At 43.1% G+C, this 20,407-nt stretch overlaps 1 protein-coding gene across 1 annotated transcript; it reads left to right on the top strand.

The window, feature by feature from the left end:
- Positions 1-19,542: 19,542 nt before the first annotated feature.
- LOC306870588 (transmembrane protein 250-like) lies at positions 19,543-20,166 on the top strand. Its single transcript, XM_079417958.1, has one exon. It carries the CDS (start codon positions 19,641-19,643, stop codon positions 20,058-20,060), a length of 420 nt encoding a protein of 139 aa, XP_079274084.1. The 5' UTR covers positions 19,543-19,640; the 3' UTR covers positions 20,061-20,166.
- Positions 20,167-20,407: the final 241 nt, after the last annotated feature.

Here is a 20,407-nt window from a genome sequence, read left to right as displayed (position 1 = left end):
TTTTTTTCTCTCTCCAGAAGAGGTCTTGAGGCTTAATGTCCGTTGCCCTCAGCCTCAATGTCGGATTACAGATGATCTTCTCATACAGGCATATAACACGGCGGCGCCTATGGGTCGCATTGGCAATTCTCTCTCTCATCTTATGTTGGCATTGTCCCAGTCTCTTCAGTCTTCAGGGAGCGATACACCAACCCAGGACTTAAGTGATGCTACATTAAAGTCAATAGCATTCATGACAAGAGAATTGGGCAGGCTTATGTCAACGCTTACACAGGCACCCCGACAAGTCTGGCTCGCACAGTCACCCCTGTCTGAGGCCTGTAGGAAAACACTGAGGGACCTTCCGGTAGTCCCCGGACAGCTCTTTGGCCCAGCTGCACAACAGACACTAGAACGTAGTGTCCAGGCAAATCAGACCAGACAGCAGTTTGCGGACCTGAGGAGAGTTCCACCATCTCTCTTGCAGTGTAGACAGCCCCCTATGGGCCGTGAAATTCCGCGCTCTCAGTTTTCAACAGGCCCAGCTGATATTCGTAGGAGCCAGCCTCAGCATATGGAGCAGTCTCATAGAGTAGAACGATCTGTTCAGTGGCCACGAGGACCGGGACAGCAATCATTTCAGGCCTCAAGGGGTAGAGCACCTGGCCAGCAGCCCCCCAGGAATGCAAGAGGCCAGGGACGTAGGTCCTGAAGGTCTGCGGCCGGCCGTCTGACATTTTTCTCATCAGCAGCTAAGTTACTGGGAAAAAACAACCTCAGACCCATGGGTTATAGCAACCTTAACTCAAGGGTACAAGCTGCAGTTCCGACGGCGGCCTCCCACTTTCAATGGGGTCAAGATGACCACAGTTTCAGATTCCAACAACGCAAATTCCTTAAGGCAACAAATAACAGTTCTCCTAGAGAAGGGGGCTATCGAACCAGTAAAGAGGTCAGAACGGCTCTGTGGGTTCTACTCAATATACTTCATAATTCCAAAAAAAGACGGAGGGGTAAGGCCTATACTGGACCTTCGCTCCCTCAACAAGTTTCTGAAGAGATTACCATTTTGCATGTTGCGCTTGACCGATGTTCTCCAGATGGTCAGGCAACAGCACTGGTTTACCACAATAGACTTAAAGGATGCTTACTTCCATGTTCCAATTACTCCACAGCACAGGAAATTCCTCCGCTTCGCGTTTCAGGATCAAGTCTATCAGTTCCGAGTGCTTCCGTTCGGTCTTTCTCTATCCCCACGAGTCTTCACCAGGTGTATGGCAGCGGCGTTGGCTCCAATACAGGCCAAGGGGTGTCGGGTACTTTCATACCTGGACGACTGGCTTCTTTGCTCTCACTCTCAGTAGCAAGCAGTGGTGGAAATCCCACAGCTGCTCACCCATATTGCCCGGCTGGGCCTGGCTGTGAATTTCAGCAAGAGCCATTTAACCCCAACTCAGTCTGTGAACTTCATAGGTGTTATCCTGGACTCACAATTGATGATAGCTTCGCCATCAGAACAGAGGGTGGACAGTATTCTGCTGCTCCTCCAGCGGTTTCAAACGCAGGCCAGCCTACCATTCAGGTATTTCCTCAGACTCATGGGTATGCTGGCAGCAGCAGCTGCGGTCATACCGTTGGGCCTCCTTTCGCTTCGTCCCTTCCAGAGATGGGTGAACAGTTTTCATCTGAATCCCAGTGGGCACAGGAACAAGTTTATCAGAATTACACAGCAAGGCCTTCTCACACTGAAACCATGGAGGAGGAGGTCATATCTGACCGAAGGGGTTGCTCTGGGCAGGATTCCCTCTCGGTGGGAGGTAGTCCAAACCGATGCTTCTTTTACCGGCTGGGGAGCAGTCTGGCAACACAGAGCGGTCAGAGGGCAATGGGATTCCCGGCAAAAAGGGGAGAATATAAATACGCTGGAACTACGAGCAGTGCTACTGGCACTGAAGCACTTTGCACTGAATTTGGAAGGCAGGCATGTTTTTGTCAGGTCAGACAATACATCAGTGATTTATCACATCAACCATCAAGGGGGCACAAGATCCGGCCAGTCTCTTCGAGTATCACAGGAGCTGTTGACCTGGGCCTTCCCTCGGTTGGCGAGTATCAGAGCAATGCACATCCCAGATGTGGTGGCGGACTTCTTGTCACGCCACAGACCTCCGTTGGGGGAGTGGAGACTCAACCCAGAGGTGGTGGAAATGATATGGCAGCGCTTTGGCAGAGCAAAGGTGGACCTCTTTGCCTCAGCAGCATCAACTCAGTGCCCCCTCTGGTTTTCACTAGGAGAGGAATCCAGTCCTCTGGGGCAGGATGCTCTAGCCCACAACTGGCCAGGTCAGTTACTGTATGCCTTTTCCCCTATACCATTGATCTTGGCAACTGTTCACAGAGTCCTTCAGGGACACCACAGGCTACTGCTAGTAGCACCAAACTGGCCAGGGAGACCCTGGTTTCCAGTGATGTACAGGCTCTTAGAAGAGGAGCCCTGGAGCCTTCCCAGGAGGAGGGATCTCCTCCACCAGTTGGGAGGTCAGATTTAGCACCCAAATCCAGATCGCCTACAGCTCTGTGTTTGGCCTCTGAAGGGCCAGAGCCACTTTTGAGAATCTGTGATCAAGATGTAAAGAATACCATAATGAACTCTAGAGCGCCTTCCACCAGGAGTGCTTATGCATATAGGTGGAAGTTCTTCTCTAATTGGTGTAGGGAGCAAAGAGTGTCCCCAGAGGTATGTCCTGTCCCCTTGGTGTTACGTTTTTTGCAATCTTTGCTGGAAAAGAATTGGGCAGCTTCTACCTTAAGGGTCTATGTGGCAGCAATTTCAGCACATCATGTACGAAGAGATGGTCAGCCATTGGGATCTCATGCCTTGGTTACTCAATTCCTTAGAGGTGCGCATCGACTGCGCCCCACTCAGTCCATTCGGGTACCCTCATTGGACCTGAGCCTTGTTTTGAATTCTCTTACATTACCTCCGTTCGAACCTCTGGAGCACAGTGACTTGAAGTGGCTCTCATTGAAGACAGCTTTTCTCTTGGCCATTACTTCGGCTAAACGAGTGAGTGAGTTACACGCGTTATCAGTTAACACAACTTGCATGCGCTGGAATGCTGATGATTCAGTAGTGACGTTGTGGCCAAACCCGGCATTTCTTCCCAAGAGGCTCTCTACCCTGTTTAGAAATCAGGCTATTGAGCTGGCAGTATTTAATCCTCCACGATTGGATACACAAGGAGGAAGTGAATGCAGACTTTTGTGCCCAGTAAGGGCTCGCCGTGGCTACATCAGGGCCACAAAAGATTTTCGGCAATCAGACCAACTTTTTCTGTTTTGGGGGGCCGAAAAGAGGTCAGCCCTTCTCAAAGCAAAGATTGTCGCATTGGGTAGATGAGGTTATCACCCATGCTTACAAGTCTAGTGGATGTCCATTGCCATCGGGAGTGAGATGTCATTCAACAAGAAGCATCTCAATGTCTTGGGCGGCATTAAAAGGTGTCCCTTTAAGCGACATCTGTGTGGCAGCTACATGGTCATCTACAAACACATTTTCCCAATACTACAGGATTAATGTGGCTGTATCGGATACTTTTGAAACAGCTGTCCTGTTGGGACCCTCAACTTTTTAGAGGTAAACAGGACCTCCTCGTGACCTTGTGGTTATAAGTCATCCAGTGTGAAGCACTGCCTCTGGCGGTCATCCAGAACTCATAGAACCGCAGTTACATTCGTAACTCTCGTTTTGTTATCTGTCTGCCCAGACCTCTCGCCCGAACTCTGTTTATGATTCTGCTCTGCCTACGTGGTACCTGACGCCTGTGACTGACTTATGCTTGTATGACCATTCTTGTGTGATAATAAAGCTGCACATGGATCTTAAAGACACTGCCTCCTCGTTACAGTTATCATGTTTTTATTGTGTTTTATTGTGTTAGTTAGCTGAGTTTTTTTTTTGTTATTTTTTAACCCAGTCAAAATAACCCAACTGCAGTTTGATTGAGATTAATTGGAATGCACAAGGAAAAAACATGATTTCTGAGAATTGTTAAAAACTGAGTTATCTGTTTTTGCAAATGATCATAAAGGCCATCAATTTGTTGCTATATGTAAATATAAGACAAAGTGATGAATTACGTATATATGTATATGTGTGTGTGTGTGTGTGTGTGTATTGTTAAAATGCATGGCTACATATGTAAGTATAATGCCAAATAGAAATTTCTCATATACATATTAATAACATATGTATGTGACTTACATATGCACAGACTGAAAAATAGTTTGATCTGTCTCTCATTTAGGGTTTGAGGTTCAAACTGGCTTTACACACAATTTTCCAGGGTTATTTATTTATTAGTGCTGTCAGTTAAGTCAATCACTTTATTTTAAGGTGTCCTTGTTACACATATTGCATGTATTTACTATTTTAATAACAATTAATTATGCATTATTATATGCAAGTAACATTAAACCAAACCCTAATCCCAACCCTAACTATACAGTAAGTACATGTAGTTAATTACTCAGTACTTAAATGTATAATTACACTGTAACAAGGACACCTTAAAATAAAGTGTAACCCTAAAGTGTTAAAGTAGAGTGTGTCTGTCGTCCTGCAGTGTTTATGCCTCATGTATGGATTAATAATTTGAGCTCTTCAGTTTCTCCTAATTTCTTCTTCTGTGTTCACACTGGATTCTCAGACTCAGCTCTCTCCCTCTTGACATTATTCGTAATTATGCATATGTTTGGACCGTGCACATGCACACACCTATGCTATGACATTCTCCGTCTCATTTTCATGCAGCTCTAGACAAACACTCACACCCGTCACACACAGTGTCAGTGTGAATAAACTGCACATCTTCTCCAAACACTGTGTTCAGTGCCATCTGTTCACCAATGTAAATCACGTTGTGTTGATGTGAGCCTCTTCCATGCTGGTGCCAAATGTGTGTCCTCCACCACTAAATCACATGGGGAAATTCATGGCTTTATGTATATTAATGCAGAAATATGCTTATATGCAGAATCCAGTGAACCTACGGCCACTGACTCACAATGAGTTAATTCATAGACTAAAGTTTTAAAAAAATAAACAAGAATCCCAGTTTCCACAAAAATATTGGGCAGCACAACTGTTTTCAACACTGATAATAATCAGAAATGTTTTTTGAGCAGCAAATCAGCATATTAGAATGATTTCTGAGTGATCATGCGACACTGAAGACTGGGGTGATGATGCTAGCTTTGATCACAGGAATACATTTCTTTTTTTTTTAAATATTCACATAGAAAAGTTATTTTAAATTGTAATAATGTTTCAATGTTTTTACAGCACTGGTGAGCAGAAGAGACTACTTTCAAAAAGATTAACAAAATCTTACCAGACCCAAACTTTTGAATGATAGTGTATATGTTCAAGCAGCTTTCAAAAATATCACGCTCTAACACACATGGTGAGTGAAAATTGCTGTATTTCAAACATTTCCCTGTGATATTTGTCATGTTTTGTATTGTGTGTGTGTGTGTGTGTGTGTGTGTGTGTGTGTGTGTGTGTGTGTGTGAATGTTGTGTGTCTTCGTGTCATGTTGTGGCTCCACTGGCGCTCCAGTGACTCTCAGTGATTTCTTGTGAGATTTTGGGAACATACAGCTCAGACTGAAAGAATGAGTTGATCTGCTGATCCTGCTGCTGCAGATGTTTAATCTGATCCAAACCCTTCAAAGCCTTACAGATTAACACTCTCCACAATCTCACTGCACCACAAACAGACGGTTTCCTTTGACTTCCTGAACTGGAATATGAAAACAGGATTATATGATGATTTCATTTGCATTTATGATAGTGATGCTTTTAATAATTGTGCATGTATTGATATGTATATGATATTTCGCAACACCTTCATACTGTATGTCCATATTGTGTTAACTGTTTTATTTACATTTATATAGTGTAATTTTACTTTACTGTTACTCTGTTCTCCACAGAGGAAATACAACTCATAAATGCCTTGCCACTGTCGCCTCTGGCTTGCTTAGCTGGGAACACTTAATTTCCAGCGATATTGTCGACCTGATTGCAAAAACACTATTTACTAGGTCTGTAACATGATTAGCTATAAAAGGAATGTCTTAAAGAGGCAGAGTCTCTCTGAAGTAAAGATGGGCAGAGGCTCTCCAATCTGTGAAATAGTGCATGAAAAGATTGTGGAATACTTTAAAACAATGTTCCTCAACATCAAATTGCAAAGACTTTGCAAATCTCATTATCTACAGTGCATAACATCATCAAAAGATTCAGAGAAACTGGAGAAATCTCTGTGCGTAAGGGACAAGGCCGAAGACCTTTGTTGGATGCCCGTGGTCTTCGGGCCCTCAGACGACACTGCATGACTCATTGGCATGATTCTGTCATTGACATTACTAAATGGGCCTAGGAATACTTACAGAAACCACTGTCGGTAAACACAATCCGCCGTGCCATCTGCAGATGCCAACTAAAGCTCTATCATGCAAAAAGAAATGATAGAGCCATATGTGAACATGGTCCAGAAGTGTGGTCGTGTCCTGTGGGCCAAGGCTCATTTAAAATGGACTGTTTCAAAGTGGAAAAGTGTTCTATGGTCAGACTAGTCCAAATTTTACATTCTTGTTGGAAATCACGGACGGATGTCCTCCGGGCTAAAGAGGAAGGAGACCTTCCAGCATGTCATCAGCGTTCAGTTCAAAAGCCAGCATCTCTGATGGTATGGGGATGCATAAGCCATATCATACCACAGCCATATCACCCTGCAGCCCAAGACAGGTTGCCCACTGAAGCTAAGCAGGGTTGAGCCTGGTCAGTACCTGGATGGGAGACCTCCTGGGAAAACTAGGTTGCTGTTGGAAGAGGTGTTAGTGAGGCCAGCAGGGGGTGCTCACCCTGTGGTCTGTGTGGGTCCTAACACCCCAGTATAGTGACGGGGACGCTATACTGCAAAAAGCACCACCTTTCAGATGAGACGTTAAACCGAGGTCCTGACTCTCTGTGGTCACTAAAAATCCCATGGCACTTCTCGTAAAGAGTAGGGGTGTAACCTGTTACAGAGGAGGTTCCTGTACCGCCTCCCTCGCACCACCAGAGGGAGCAATCGCCTGAGTATTAGTTTTTCCATGAACTCCATTTCCCATAAGGCCTCATACCTGGGACTGATTGCACTTACACCTGCACCTCATTTACACACACGCTTATAAGCTGCTCACACACACAGACTCTTTGCGAAGTCTTGATTTGCCCCGGCTGTCATTTCCGAGCGTTATTTCCCGTGTTTGTTTTCTGTGAGTTTTGACCTTGGACTGTTTACCGTTATTGATTGTTTGCTGCCTGCCCTGACCTGGATTGTAATTTGGATTCTGATTCTTGCTGCCTGCCCCGATCTTCTGCCTGTATTCACAACTCTGTCTCTGCCTCGCCTACATTGCCCAGTTTGCTGTTGATTGACCCTGCTTGTTTGACTTTCCCAAATAAAGAGCTGCAAATGGATCTAACTCCGTCTGGTCCCTCGCAACAGAAGACTTCGCCTGACAGTGATCCAGCGGCCCTCACGCAACTCTCCAACGAATTATCTGCTCAAGCATCTCAGCTGGCATCACAACAATACCAGCTGAATCGATTGACGACCCTGACAGAAGAGCTAGTTCAAGCATTGCAAAGCATCCGTCCGTCGACAACCAGCACCATGGCAGCCCAGCCATCAGCACACAGCAACCCCACACCGTCACTGCCTTCTCCGGTCAGCCCGCGCCTCGCCTTCCCGGAGCGGTTTGACGGTACACCAACTAAGTGTAAGGGCTTCCTGTTACAGTGCTCTCTGTTTGTCAATCAACAACCGCTATTATATCCCACTGAATCTAGCCGCATAGCTTTTGTTTGTTCGCTATTAACCGGGAGAGCGTTAGAGTGGGCAACAGCAGTTTGGCGAACGGATGGTTCCACATTTCCCACGTTCGAGGCTTTCCTTCAACAGTTTCGGGAGGTCTTCGAACATTTCACGGAGAGAGGAGATGCTGGTGAGCAATTATTAACCTTAACTCAAGGAAGGAACTCGGCGGCTGAATACGCCCTCTCATTCCGCACACTCGCAGCTCAAACCACCTGGGTCGAAGACACACTGAAACTGCTATTCAGAAGAGGATTAAGGACCGAATTACAATCTGAACTGGCCTGTCGTGACGTGGGTAAGAACTTGAACGAATTCATTGATCTCACCATACGAATAGATAATTTGCTCCGCTCACGACGCTCTACACGAGCCCCAGTCCGTGTCTCTCACGAGACCGTCATGGATCAGGAACCAATGCAGCTCGGAACTACCCACATCACGCCTGAGGAACGTGAACGCCGAATGCAGAATCACCTCTGTCTTTACTGTGGTCAACCGGGACATATGAGGAACTCTTGCCCCGTGCGCCCCTCATCAAGATCTCAGCCGGTGAGTCAACCATCCAAAAACACCCACTCCTCATCTTGCTTTTATTTACCAGCTCAGTTAATCACTCTGAACAAAGTATTTAAGACATCTGCACTCGTAGATTCTGGGGCAGCAGGAAATTTTATTTCGAGTGAGTTTGCTACTCAGTGCCAACTGAAACTAACCCCCTGTAACTCCCCCTTGGCAGTGGAGGCGTTAGACGGACGACCAATCGGTGAGGGGAGGATCCTTCAGATCACTGAGGAGGCCACACTTCTCGTTGGAACTTTGCATACAGAAACCATCCGCTTCTATGTCATCAATTCATCCACACACTCCATCATCCTAGGATTACCCTGGCTGCGCACCCATAACCCTCACATCTCCTGGAGAGAGAATCAGATCATTCAGTGGGACCCCTCTTGTCAAGATCGCTGCTTGTCCAAAGTCTCAAGAATCCAAAGTAAGATTTCTGACTCATCTTCTCCAGATACTGATAAACTAAACTTGCCAACCGAGTACTCTGATCTAACCGAGGCCTTTAGCAAAAGAAAAGCCTCTCAATTGCCCGAACACCGCTCTGTAGACTGTGCGATTGACCTTATGCCTGGTACCACACCCCCAAAGGGAAGAATTTTTCCCCTGTCACAACCCGAGTCTGAAGCAATGAAATGCTACATTGAGGAAGAATTAGCCAAGGGCTTCATCAGGCCTTCATCTTCACCAGCTTCAGCGGGATTCTTCTTCGTGAAAAAGAAGGATGGGGGATTGCGACCCTGTATTGACTATCGTGGCCTGAATGAGATCACTGTGAAATTCCGTTACCCGCTACCACTGGTACCAGCTGCATTAGAACAGCTCAACCGAGCCAAATTTTATACAAAGCTAGATCTCCGCAATGCCTATAATCTCATCCGCATTCGTGAGGGGGATGAATGGAAAACTGCCTTCTCGACCACTAGTGGGCACTATGAATACCTCGTTATGCCCTTCGGCCTAGCCAACAGTCCATCTGTCTTCCAGTCCTTTGTAAATGATGTTTTCCGGGACATGCTTAACAAGTGGGTGATAGTATACATCGATGATATTCTAATCTACTCAAACACCCTGGAAGAACATGTTCGTCATGTCCGGTCAGTGCTAAGTCGTCTGATCCAGTATCAACTATATGCCAAGGCTGAGAAATGTGAATTTCACCAGACCAGTACATCATTCCTGGGCTACGTGATCAGTCAGCAGGGAGTAGCCATGGAAGAAAAAAAGGTTAGTGCTGTTCTGGATTGGCCTCTACCTCAAACTGTGAAAGAGCTCCAACGCTTCTTAGGATTCGCCAATTTCTACCGCCGATTCATCAGGAACTTCAGTACCATCGCCTCACCTTTAACCACCATGACAAAACGCCACACAACCCGTCTGAGTTGGACCACAGAATCACGTCAGGCCTTCGACGAACTTAAAGCCAGATTTACTTCAGCTCCCATCTTGCGACACCCAGATCCTGAACGGCAGTTTATCGTCGAGGTCGACGCTTCTAGCACAGGGGTGGGGGCAGTCTTGTCGCAACGTCATGGAGAACCGGCCAAGATGTATCCGTGTGCCTTCTTCTCTCGAAAATTGTCTGAGGCCGAACGCAATTATGATGTGGGCAATCGTGAGCTCCTGGCAATGAAATTGGCTCTTGAAGAGTGGCGACATTGGTTAGAGGGATCCACACATCCCTTCATTGTACTCACCGACCACAAAAACCTAGAATACCTCCGTTCAGCCAAACGTTTGAACCCACGTCAGGCCAGATGGGCGCTGTTCTTCACTCGATTTAACTTCTCTGTAACCTACCGTCCAGGATCTAAGAACACGAAAGCCGACGCACTATCCCGCCAAACGGAAGAATCGATTCCTACCACCCTTACTGAGAACATCATCCCCGAGAGCCTGCTCATAGCCCCCGTTCAATGGGACATCATGACTGAAATCAACCAGCTGAACAGTCAAGAGACTCCTCCAACCGAATGTCCAGCCAACCTCACCTATGTTCCCGAGACCCTCCGCAAACAACTCCTCACCCAGGTACACACAACCCCCAGCTCAGGTCACCCCGGAATCACGGCCACAACACAACTCCTACGAAACCGCTTCTGGTGGCCCACCCAGTTAAAGGACACTGTCACATTCGTTCGCAACTGCACCAGCTGCAACACATCCAAAACTCCCAGACAAGTACCAGCCGGCCTTCTGACTCCATTACCCACACCACAACGACCTTGGTCACACATTGCTATCGACTTCATCACTGACCTGCCCAACTCACAAGGTAACACAACCATACTCACCATCATAGACCGTTTCTCCAAAGCCTGCCGCCTTATTGCCCTGCCCAAACTGCCCACATCCTTAGAGACCGCCGAACTTCTTTGCAATCAAGTATTCAGATTCTACGGCCTCCCTGAAGATATTGTGTCTGATCGAGGACCACAATTTACCTCCCGAGTCTGGACAGCCTTCTTCAAGCATCTCAACGTCAATGTCAGCCTCACATCCGGATATCATCCAGAATCCAACGGACAAACTGAACGACTTAATCAAGAAGTTATCCGATTTCTGAGATCATACTGTCAACGGAACCAAACTGATTGGAGCAGATATTTGTTCTGGGCGGAGTATGCCCAGAACTCCCTCACCAAACCTGCCACAGGGATGACTCCATTTAAATGCATCCTGGGTTACCAACCACCGCTATTCCCCTGGTCAGGGGAACCCACCGACCTGCCTTCAGTAACGGAGTGGCTACAGAATAGCGAGGCCGTCTGGGATCGGGCTCACACCCATCTGCTCCATGCAGTCAGACGACAAGAACAGCAAGCCAACCGTCATCGACGCCCTGCTCCGGCATACACCCCTGGTCAGTGGGTCTGGCTATCCACCAGAGACCTCCGCCTCAGATTACCCTGCAGGAAACTCAGTCCCAGGTATGTCGGCCCATTCAAAATTATTAGACAAATTACCCCAGTATCATTCCGTTTGGATCTGCCTGCTAATTATCGTGTTTCTCCTACTTTCCATGTTTCCCTGCTTAAACCCGCTGGTGGTCCGAGCGGAGCGACGGAGGAAGGAACCGTATCCCAGACCCCCCCGCCTATCCTGATTGACGGCGAGGAGGCGTACCGTGTGCACGAGTTGCTCAATTCCAGACGCCGGGGGGGTACACTACAGTACTTGGTCGACTGGGAGGGATTCGGCCCGGAGGAGCGTTCATGGGTCAATGCTGATGACATTCTCGACCCCACTCTCACTGAGGAGTTTCACCGCACACACCCGGAGAAACCGGCCCCCCGACCTCGAGGAAGACCCCGGCGTCGGCTGCCTCCTCGCTTCAGGAGCCGCTCGCAGGGGGAGGGCTCTGTTACAGAGGAGGTTCCTGTACCGCCTCCCTCGCACCACCAGAGGGAGCAATCGCCTGAGTATTAGTTTTTCCATGAACTCCATTTCCCATAAGGCCTCATACCTGGGACTGATTGCACTTACACCTGCACCTCATTTACACACACGCTTATAAGCTGCTCACACACACAGACTCTTTGCGAAGTCTTGATTTGCCCCGGCTGTCATTTCCGAGCGTTATTTCCCGTGTTTGTTTTCTGTGAGTTTTGACCTTGGACTGTTTACCGTTATTGATTGTTTGCTGCCTGCCCTGACCTGGATTGTAATTTGGATTCTGATTCTTGCTGCCTGCCCCGATCTTCTGCCTGTATTCACAACTCTGTCTCTGCCTCGCCTACATTGCCCAGTTTGCTGTTGATTGACCCTGCTTGTTTGACTTTCCCAAATAAAGAGCTGCAAATGGATCTAACTCCGTCTGGTCCCTCGCAACATAACCCCGGTGTCCTGGCCAAATTCCCTCCACTGGCCCTTATCAATCATGGCCTCCTAGTAATCCCCATACACTTGATTGGCTCTATCACTCTCTCCTCTCCACCTGTAGCTGGTGTGTGGTGAGCGCACTGGAGCCGTTGTACTGTAGCTGCTGTCGCATCATCCAAGTGGATGCTGCACACTGGTGGTGGTTGAGGAGAGACCCCCACACGATTGTAAAGCGCTTTGGGTGTACGGCAATACACAATAAATGCGCTATATAAATGCATCATTCATTCATAAGTGCATGGGCAGTGTATGGGCAGCTTGCATGTTTTGGATGGCACTATTAATGCTGAAAGGTATATAAAGGTTTTAGAGCAACATATACTCCCCTCCAGACGACGTCTATTTCAGGGAAGGCCTTGTGTATTTCAGCAGGACAAAGCAAAACCACATACTGCAGCTATTACAACAGCATGGCTTCGCAGTAGAAGAGTCCGGGAGCTGAATAGACCTGCCTGCAGTCCAGATCTTTCACCTACAGAAAACATTTGGTGCATCATTAAATGAAAAATACGTCAAAGACGACCACAAACTCTTCAGCAGCTGGAAACCTATATCAGGGAAGAATGGGACCAAATTCCAACACCAAAACTCCAGAAACTCATAACCTCGATGCCCAGACATCTTCAAACTGTTTTGAAAAGTAGACCATGGTAAACCCTCATAACTATTTTGAGACCTGTAGCAAGCATCAAATTTGAAATGAGCTCATTTTGTGTATAAAATTGTAAAATTTATCCATTTAAACATTTGTTATGTTATCTATGTTCTATTGTGAATAAAATATTGGCTCATGTGATTTGAAATTCTTTTATTTTTCATTTTATTCAAATTTTAAAAAACGTCCCAATATTTCTGGAATTCGGGTTGTATACTGTTATGAAGATCTCACTAATTTATATTTCAAGCATCAGAACTTCATCATATAAATATCAGCATCTGCAGAAAATTGCAAGCAAAATAAATTCTCAGTTTGAGTCTTCCTCAGGCACTGAGGTGTTTTTCCTCTGTATACATTTGAGACTATATCAGACTATATGAGCAATAAAAGCCTGATGTATCCAATATGATACTCAACAAAAACACATATGCAAAATTATCAATATAGGTTCAATAAACTGTGCCATTTAAAAATGGTTAATGTCAGGCTTTACTGTGTTAAAAGATCAAGAAATCCCATTAGAACTCAGCAGATGATTTAGAAGAAAACACAAGATGAATCTCACACCAACTTTTCTCATTTCAGTTAGTTTTCATAACTTTTGGTTCTCAAAGTGAAACGGTTTATGAGGACACAAATTTGTATAATGACATGGGTATGACAGAGGTATTACAATATGAAGGTGGTTTATGAGGACACTGCCTATGTCCCCGTAATTCAAAAGGTGTTTTTTTGAAAATCTAAAAATGCACAAATTCTCCTGTGAGGCCTACGTTCAGGTGTAGGGTTGGTGTAGGGCAATAGCACACACAGTTTGTTCAGTATAAAAACCATTACGCCTATGGAGAGTCCCCATAAACCACAAAAACCAACATGTGTGTGTGTGTGTGTGTGTGTGTGTGTGTGTGTGTGTTTGTTTGAGGTAACAGTGAAGCAAAGTGCTCCTGTTTTTCATTTCCTGTGGATGTGTGGCTTTTCCTCTATAATATATTAAGCACTTCATATTACACTGGTAAGCGTTTTAATTAAACTTCTTGTAATTAAAGTTCCCTTTGTTCCGATTAGCCTCTGCTAATTGATTCAATTTGTCTCTTGTCGTGTATTGGACCTTTACTTAGTTAATGAATTAATTGATCAACCTTCAGCGTATTTTGGGTTGGTAAGAGGATTTTGACATCTAACCGCTTTAATCTTGTACTGGCTGGAAACTGAAGGATTTTACAGCTCTGTATGTGTCCTCATTAACATACTATCCGAATATCCTAAATTCATGCACATAATTCACCACAAACTTCGAGAATTCATTATTTTTGTAACTAAAAATGCTTGTTAAAAAATATATATCTTATAGTAAAGATTATACATGTAATGCTGTGCAATTTCAGCAGGACTGTTCCATGAAGAAAACAAAAGTGCTTTGAATGGAAGAGTTTGAAACACCTCCGCTCATAAAATGCAATAGTGTGTATGTGAGTCAGAACTAAACAGATGAGCTGATTTGAGATGTTTGATGATCTGACCAGACGCCCAACTGCAGGCGGATGACGTTTCTGTAAGCACCATTAGATGAACACATGTGAAGCCACACTGTGGTGGGAATAGAGCTCCCTCTAGTGGACATCAGCTATACTCAACACAAGAAGAAAGTACCACTGTTAAGTACTACTCTTATATATGGCCTATATACTGTGGTTGGACAAAATAATGTGAACACCCATTATTATAGCTGTTAATATCATATTTGTGTTGGTGAAAAAACAAATGATGCAATTATCTTTTAGTTCTCTATATTCTCTAGTTTTAGTGTAGTACAAGATGCATTCAGCAGTTTTTATTACCAGCCATGGGGCAAATGGGTGACAAATCATGGACCCTGTTTACCATGAGCATCTGTAACCTTTGGTATTTTAAGAACAACAGTCTTTGTGATTATGCAGAAACAAAGTGTGTTAAACTTCATCATTGAAGAAGAATAGTGGATTAAATCTGGAAGTAAGCAATAGGGGTCATCAAAGACTAAGAAGGATTGTATCCAAAAAACACAACTACTGTAGCAAATTGACGGCTGCTAAACCTTTAATCATAGACATCAGTGTTAAATGTGAAATTGTGAAATACTAAAATTTTGACATTTTCCTCCTCCAACATCTCTAGAAAAACTGTCAAATGTTCTAATAGACAACATCGAACTGGAGTCTATTCAAAAGGTGCATGCATTTATTGGATATTCATCCATGTGATCACATTATGTTGTCCAACCCTTATATCTTAATTTAAAACAAATTTATCTAAAACTAAACCTATATGTGACCCAGGACCACAAAACCAGTCGGTCATTTTTTTTTTTATTGATCAATCAAATACACAAAACTACTTACAACACCATTTCTTTAATCAAAATATTAATAACAATAATAATAATCAAAATACCCATTGACTTAAGGATGATGGAACCAGAAGTGCTAAAATGTGAATTCATTTTGGCCTTCCCTGCAGCATGCTGTTGGCAACACTTTGGCATGGGTCTAAATGCAGTCGTTGACTTGATATTTATAATATTGTGCAATCAGAAGCAAAAGCAAAACATGAAAACTTCAACTGACTCTCAAAATTGTCAATTATGTTGTTAAAGATAGCATCTCATCCCAAATTCCCTCCATATCCACAGAAAGCTCATCATCAACCCTGACTGCTGCTAAAATTATTACACTGTTGATTAAATTAGTAAACGCAATCACAATCTCTTAAAGCAAGTTAATTGGGAGAATTTATTTAGCCCTACTGATGGCTTTATGCATGTTTGATTAAGTATTATAAGGTTTGTTTTTCAGATTTTGCATAATATGTCTTTAAATCTTGCACAAAATGATCGGGCGCCCCATTAACGATCATAATAAACTCTTTTTAAAAGCTCCTCCCGTTATGATTTATCTGCGGTGAGATCTGGCCATCTGACAAATAGGCAGGATGCAATCCTACAGTCATGCCATAAATCTGCAGACGTGCCGAGCTGTGCAGTGCACTGGAAAAGTTAGGCAGAGGTCAAATCAACTTTATGAGGGATCTCTCTCTCACACACACACACAGAGAGAGAGAGGTTTATTTCTCTATCTTAGTGAGGACATTGCATAGACTTCCATTGATTTTCTATCAGGTTAATGATGTTTTCAGCTAACCCAACCACCCCTAAACTTAACCATCACAGAATCATGTGCAGAACACTAGATTTACATCAAAACATCTTTTGGCTGATTTATAAGCCTTTTTAACTGATGAGGACCAGTAAATTGTTGTCTAAGTACATCAGAAATTTGTTGTCTAAGTACATCAGAAACTTGCTTAGCCCCGGCACAGCCCCCCCAAGGATTTCCAAATTATTTTCCTGTTTTTTAACTCTCGGTGTCACTCTCATTTAGATTGAAAAATAAACATTAAAAACCTAAAAAAATAATATTATGGGGGAGGGGTCATGCAACTCAAGCAAGCAACTTGCAAACTGTGCGCAAGAGTTATATACAGGTGAACGTCAGTCAATTCACTATTGAGAAAAAAAAAACTGATGGCTAACGCTGCATTAACGGCGCATATTCTCTCTGAGACAACGAGAGACGAATTTACTCTAATATACAGTGCCCTCCAAAAGTATTGGAACAGTAAAGACAAAATTGGTCTGTTGGCTGTGGAGTCAAGACATTTACAAATATGATTAAAAGCTGAATATGACACAAAACTACAGAATGTAACATTTCATTATTGGGTGATTCAACACACAGATGTTTTACCAGCTCAGAAGTTCAGCACTTTTAGAGTTTCATCCCTCTATCTGATGTGAGCATAAGTATTGGAGCAGTTGCCTCACAGGCCTTTCTAAGTGATCAGCTGTGTCCTGTTGCATTCATTCTTCAGATATTAAAAGCAGGGAATGTGTCGTATCAGTTATATCCATTACTTCTGTATTCTGAATCTTGCATTCGACACATATCATCTCTATCATCGACACATGATATCATGCAAATCAGCACAGGGAGGTTATCACCCGCAATGTGTGTCCGTGTGGAAATAGTTTTATGAATTGTAAAAAAGGAAAAAAAGTTGTTTTTATTGAATTGAAAAAAAAAAATATATATATATATATATATCAACTTTCTCTCTTTTCTATATTCGTTCATAAATTATATTACTTTGTAAGTGTCATATTTGGCCATTGGCATTAGTATATTACTAATAACAGTGGCAAATTATTAATTTAATGCCACAGGAAAAAAAGTAAAATATGCCTTTTTAGAAGCTGCTGTATTTAAAAAAACTGATAGCTAAAGTTTAGGCATTCATTACTTTCTCTCAATTTAATTAGTTTATTTTAGCACCCCCTCTGAACTGTTAAGCCCCCCTTAGCACCCCCAACAAAAAAATCCTGGAGTCGCCACAGGTATTTCACAATATAAGTGAGGAGTACATTCGGTCCTCACAAGTAGGCCTATGGTCAAAACAAGCACACACATACTCACATACAGTTAAACAGAGGCATTACAGAATGATTCATGCAGATATGCAACATTATGGCATTTCTGTTACTATCTGTGAGATGAAAACTGTTGCGAGAGCATTCATCTCGATTCAGATCAAAGTGCATGGAGACTATTTTAAAGCTACTGTTGGGAGAAATAGTTACAGATGGCATTGTGAGGATTAAGTTTGATTTAATTATTTATATACAAGACTTAAGTGTGCCAGTTCACTCCAGACTTGTGGATGAATCTATTAATATTCTTTAGGCTACTTATATTTATATTACATTATACTTATATTTATGAAAAAAGTCACCAAATTAAACCGAATATGAAAATAAAATTCACATAAGGAACTTGTGACTCAAAACAAGAGACCACTGCTAATTTAACCAGCATGAACTATTCTGATAATAATATCCTAAATCTTTGAGAAGAAAAAGAAAATAGAAATGCTCACTGTCAAAAAAAAAAAAGGATGAACCTGCACCTTTAAATTGTCCGGCTGTTGTCATAGTAACCAGCGGGCCAGTGTGTTTTGCGACAGACCGTGTTCCGCGCTGTAGTAGCAAATCACCAGCAGATGAATGTAGCATAAACGCATGTGAGTTTCGTTCACTTATTCTATATATAATCACATTTGATGTATATATAATATGTAATATGCGAAGCGTATGACGAGAGGTGAGTGATAATGTGATCTGCCAGCTTTATATGGGGCCTTGCATTTATAAAATAACCATTACATGAAATATAGGCAAATTTCGGCATGTTTAAGTTACATAAAAACGAAAATTCTCCGTATGTTCTTTTAACACTTAAACCTTTACAAAACCCACTAATATGAATTTTGGGCACAGTACCACTAAATTAAGTACTGTGCAAATACATTGTTATAAATACAGGATAACCTTATACGTTTTTCATGTAATACAATGGTATTCTTGGAATACTATAGAAATATCATGGTTTATGATTATGGTATTCGTCCTGTATCATGTTATTAATATGTGATACCATCATTGTACCATGGTACTCCCCTTTTTCAAGGGAATGCATTCTGTGAGAGTGCTATGAATGTAATCTAAATTAAACATTGCACATTTACAGTACTTTTATTGTTATTTTTGTGGTTGACCAATTATTTATTTGTATTTTTTTAAATACAGGTACAAGTATCTGGAGAGTAGGGTAGTCTGATGGCTGTAGTCTGTAGTCTGATGGCCTGTATGGTAGTACAGTTTAATGGCAGAAAGTGAGATGTGTGCAGTCAGGTTGTGGAATTGATATGAAACAAAGGCTGTTTCAAAGCAGTAGGATCTGATGAAGAGAAACTGCCTTTGATTCCCAGGGAATACATGAACACTGATCAAATGCACAACCTGAATGCAAAGTCGCTTTGAATAAAAGCATCTGCCAAATGCATTAACGTAACTATCAATAGCATTCGTAGAGCTAATGCATCTATTAATTCTAAATTAAAATTATTTACACTTTGTCATCTGTCTGCATGCTTTAAATAGAATAATTTACTGCCCAATAAGTTCAGATTCAATTAGAATATGTTCTCAACTTGACCAATTAACCAAAAAGAAACATGGGAAACAGTACTCTTACAAGCTTACCTTGTTGATAAAAGTAAGTATGTTTGTATTTTCACACCACGTGGTAGAAAAACTGACTGAAAATTATATAATCAGAGAACATCAGTGTTTCCAGTGGAGGTAAATAGATTTAATAAGGTATGTAGTGTCTCTGAAGCTGTTAGCAAATCTTCTAGCAAAGCGTATCTTGTGCATTATGTTTTTTATACTTATATACAATCATAATTACTCATATTAGCCAAAAAGTATTATATTAGCCGATCGATCTGCCAGGATGATATGTTGGCATATCACTAATTATTTTTGTTATTATCTTCTTTTCTCCAGAGTTTCAGTGCTAAGGAGATGCCCACTGGATGAGCGCCAGTGCACTTAGTTATGGGAACATTGCATTTACATCCATCTGCGTTTTAGTTAGCTGCCGATGGTCCTGTTATGCAACATGCAGCCCTGGAGTTATTGGAAGTGTCCTGTGAGAGGGCCTTCCTGAATCCAGGGGGTTTCCAAGCCCACCCATGCCTGTCATTCCCATCCCACGGAGGGTTCGCTCCTTCCATGGCCCTCACACTACCTGCATGCACTCCGCCTGTGGCCCGGCACGCACCGCCCCGCTCGTACGCACCAAATACAACAACTTTGACCTGTACCTGAAGTCTCGATGGATGTACAGTTTCATCCGGTTCCTTCTCTATTTTGGCTGCAGCCTTTTTACCTCCCTCCTCTGGGTGGCACTGTCTGCACTCTTCTGCCTGCAGTACGTCAGCGTGCGAATTTTCCTTCGTCTTCAATACAAGCTGTCTGTCATTCTATTGCTGCTGGGTCACCATCGGCTGGACTTTGGCATCCTCAATGATCTGTTTATATACAGCATGCATGTTACCATGTTTCTGATCGGAGGCCTGGGATGGTGTTTCATGGTCTTTGTAGATATGTGAAGTTCGGACTGGTTGAATGATCACTGTGTTGAAAGACACTCCATTTGATTTGCTTTTTGAGCATGCAACTTTTACACATCTTGACAGAACTGAGAGCATATGTGCGACACTCTTAAAAAAAGCTGAAATACTTTTCCACAACTTGCTTCTCATTCCAGTGTTATGAGTGTGCATGTTTTTTCTTTGTTTAGATTTTATATTAATTAAAGGTGTTGTATTCTAACACTGTGCATTGGGAAATATGATATACTTATTGTTTTTAATGTCAGTTAACCGATGTTTCATATATTTTTAGATCTGCATGTGCCTCTTATGTTTGCTTTTGAGAAGGTGCTATTTTATCTCGG

This window comes from Barbus barbus (genome assembly GCF_936440315.1).
Source record: "Barbus barbus genome assembly, chromosome: 5".
In the NCBI taxonomy this organism is placed as follows: domain Eukaryota; kingdom Metazoa; phylum Chordata; class Actinopteri; order Cypriniformes; family Cyprinidae; genus Barbus; species Barbus barbus.
Note: the sequence above shows the minus strand (reverse complement) of the source record. Positions and strands in the feature narration are given on the sequence as shown.

Excerpts from the sequence above, each read along its gene's own strand:
- LOC306870588 (XM_079417958.1), top strand. The coding sequence starts at position 19,641 with ATGCCTGTCATTCCCATCCCACGGAGGGTTCGCTCCTTCCATGGCCCT.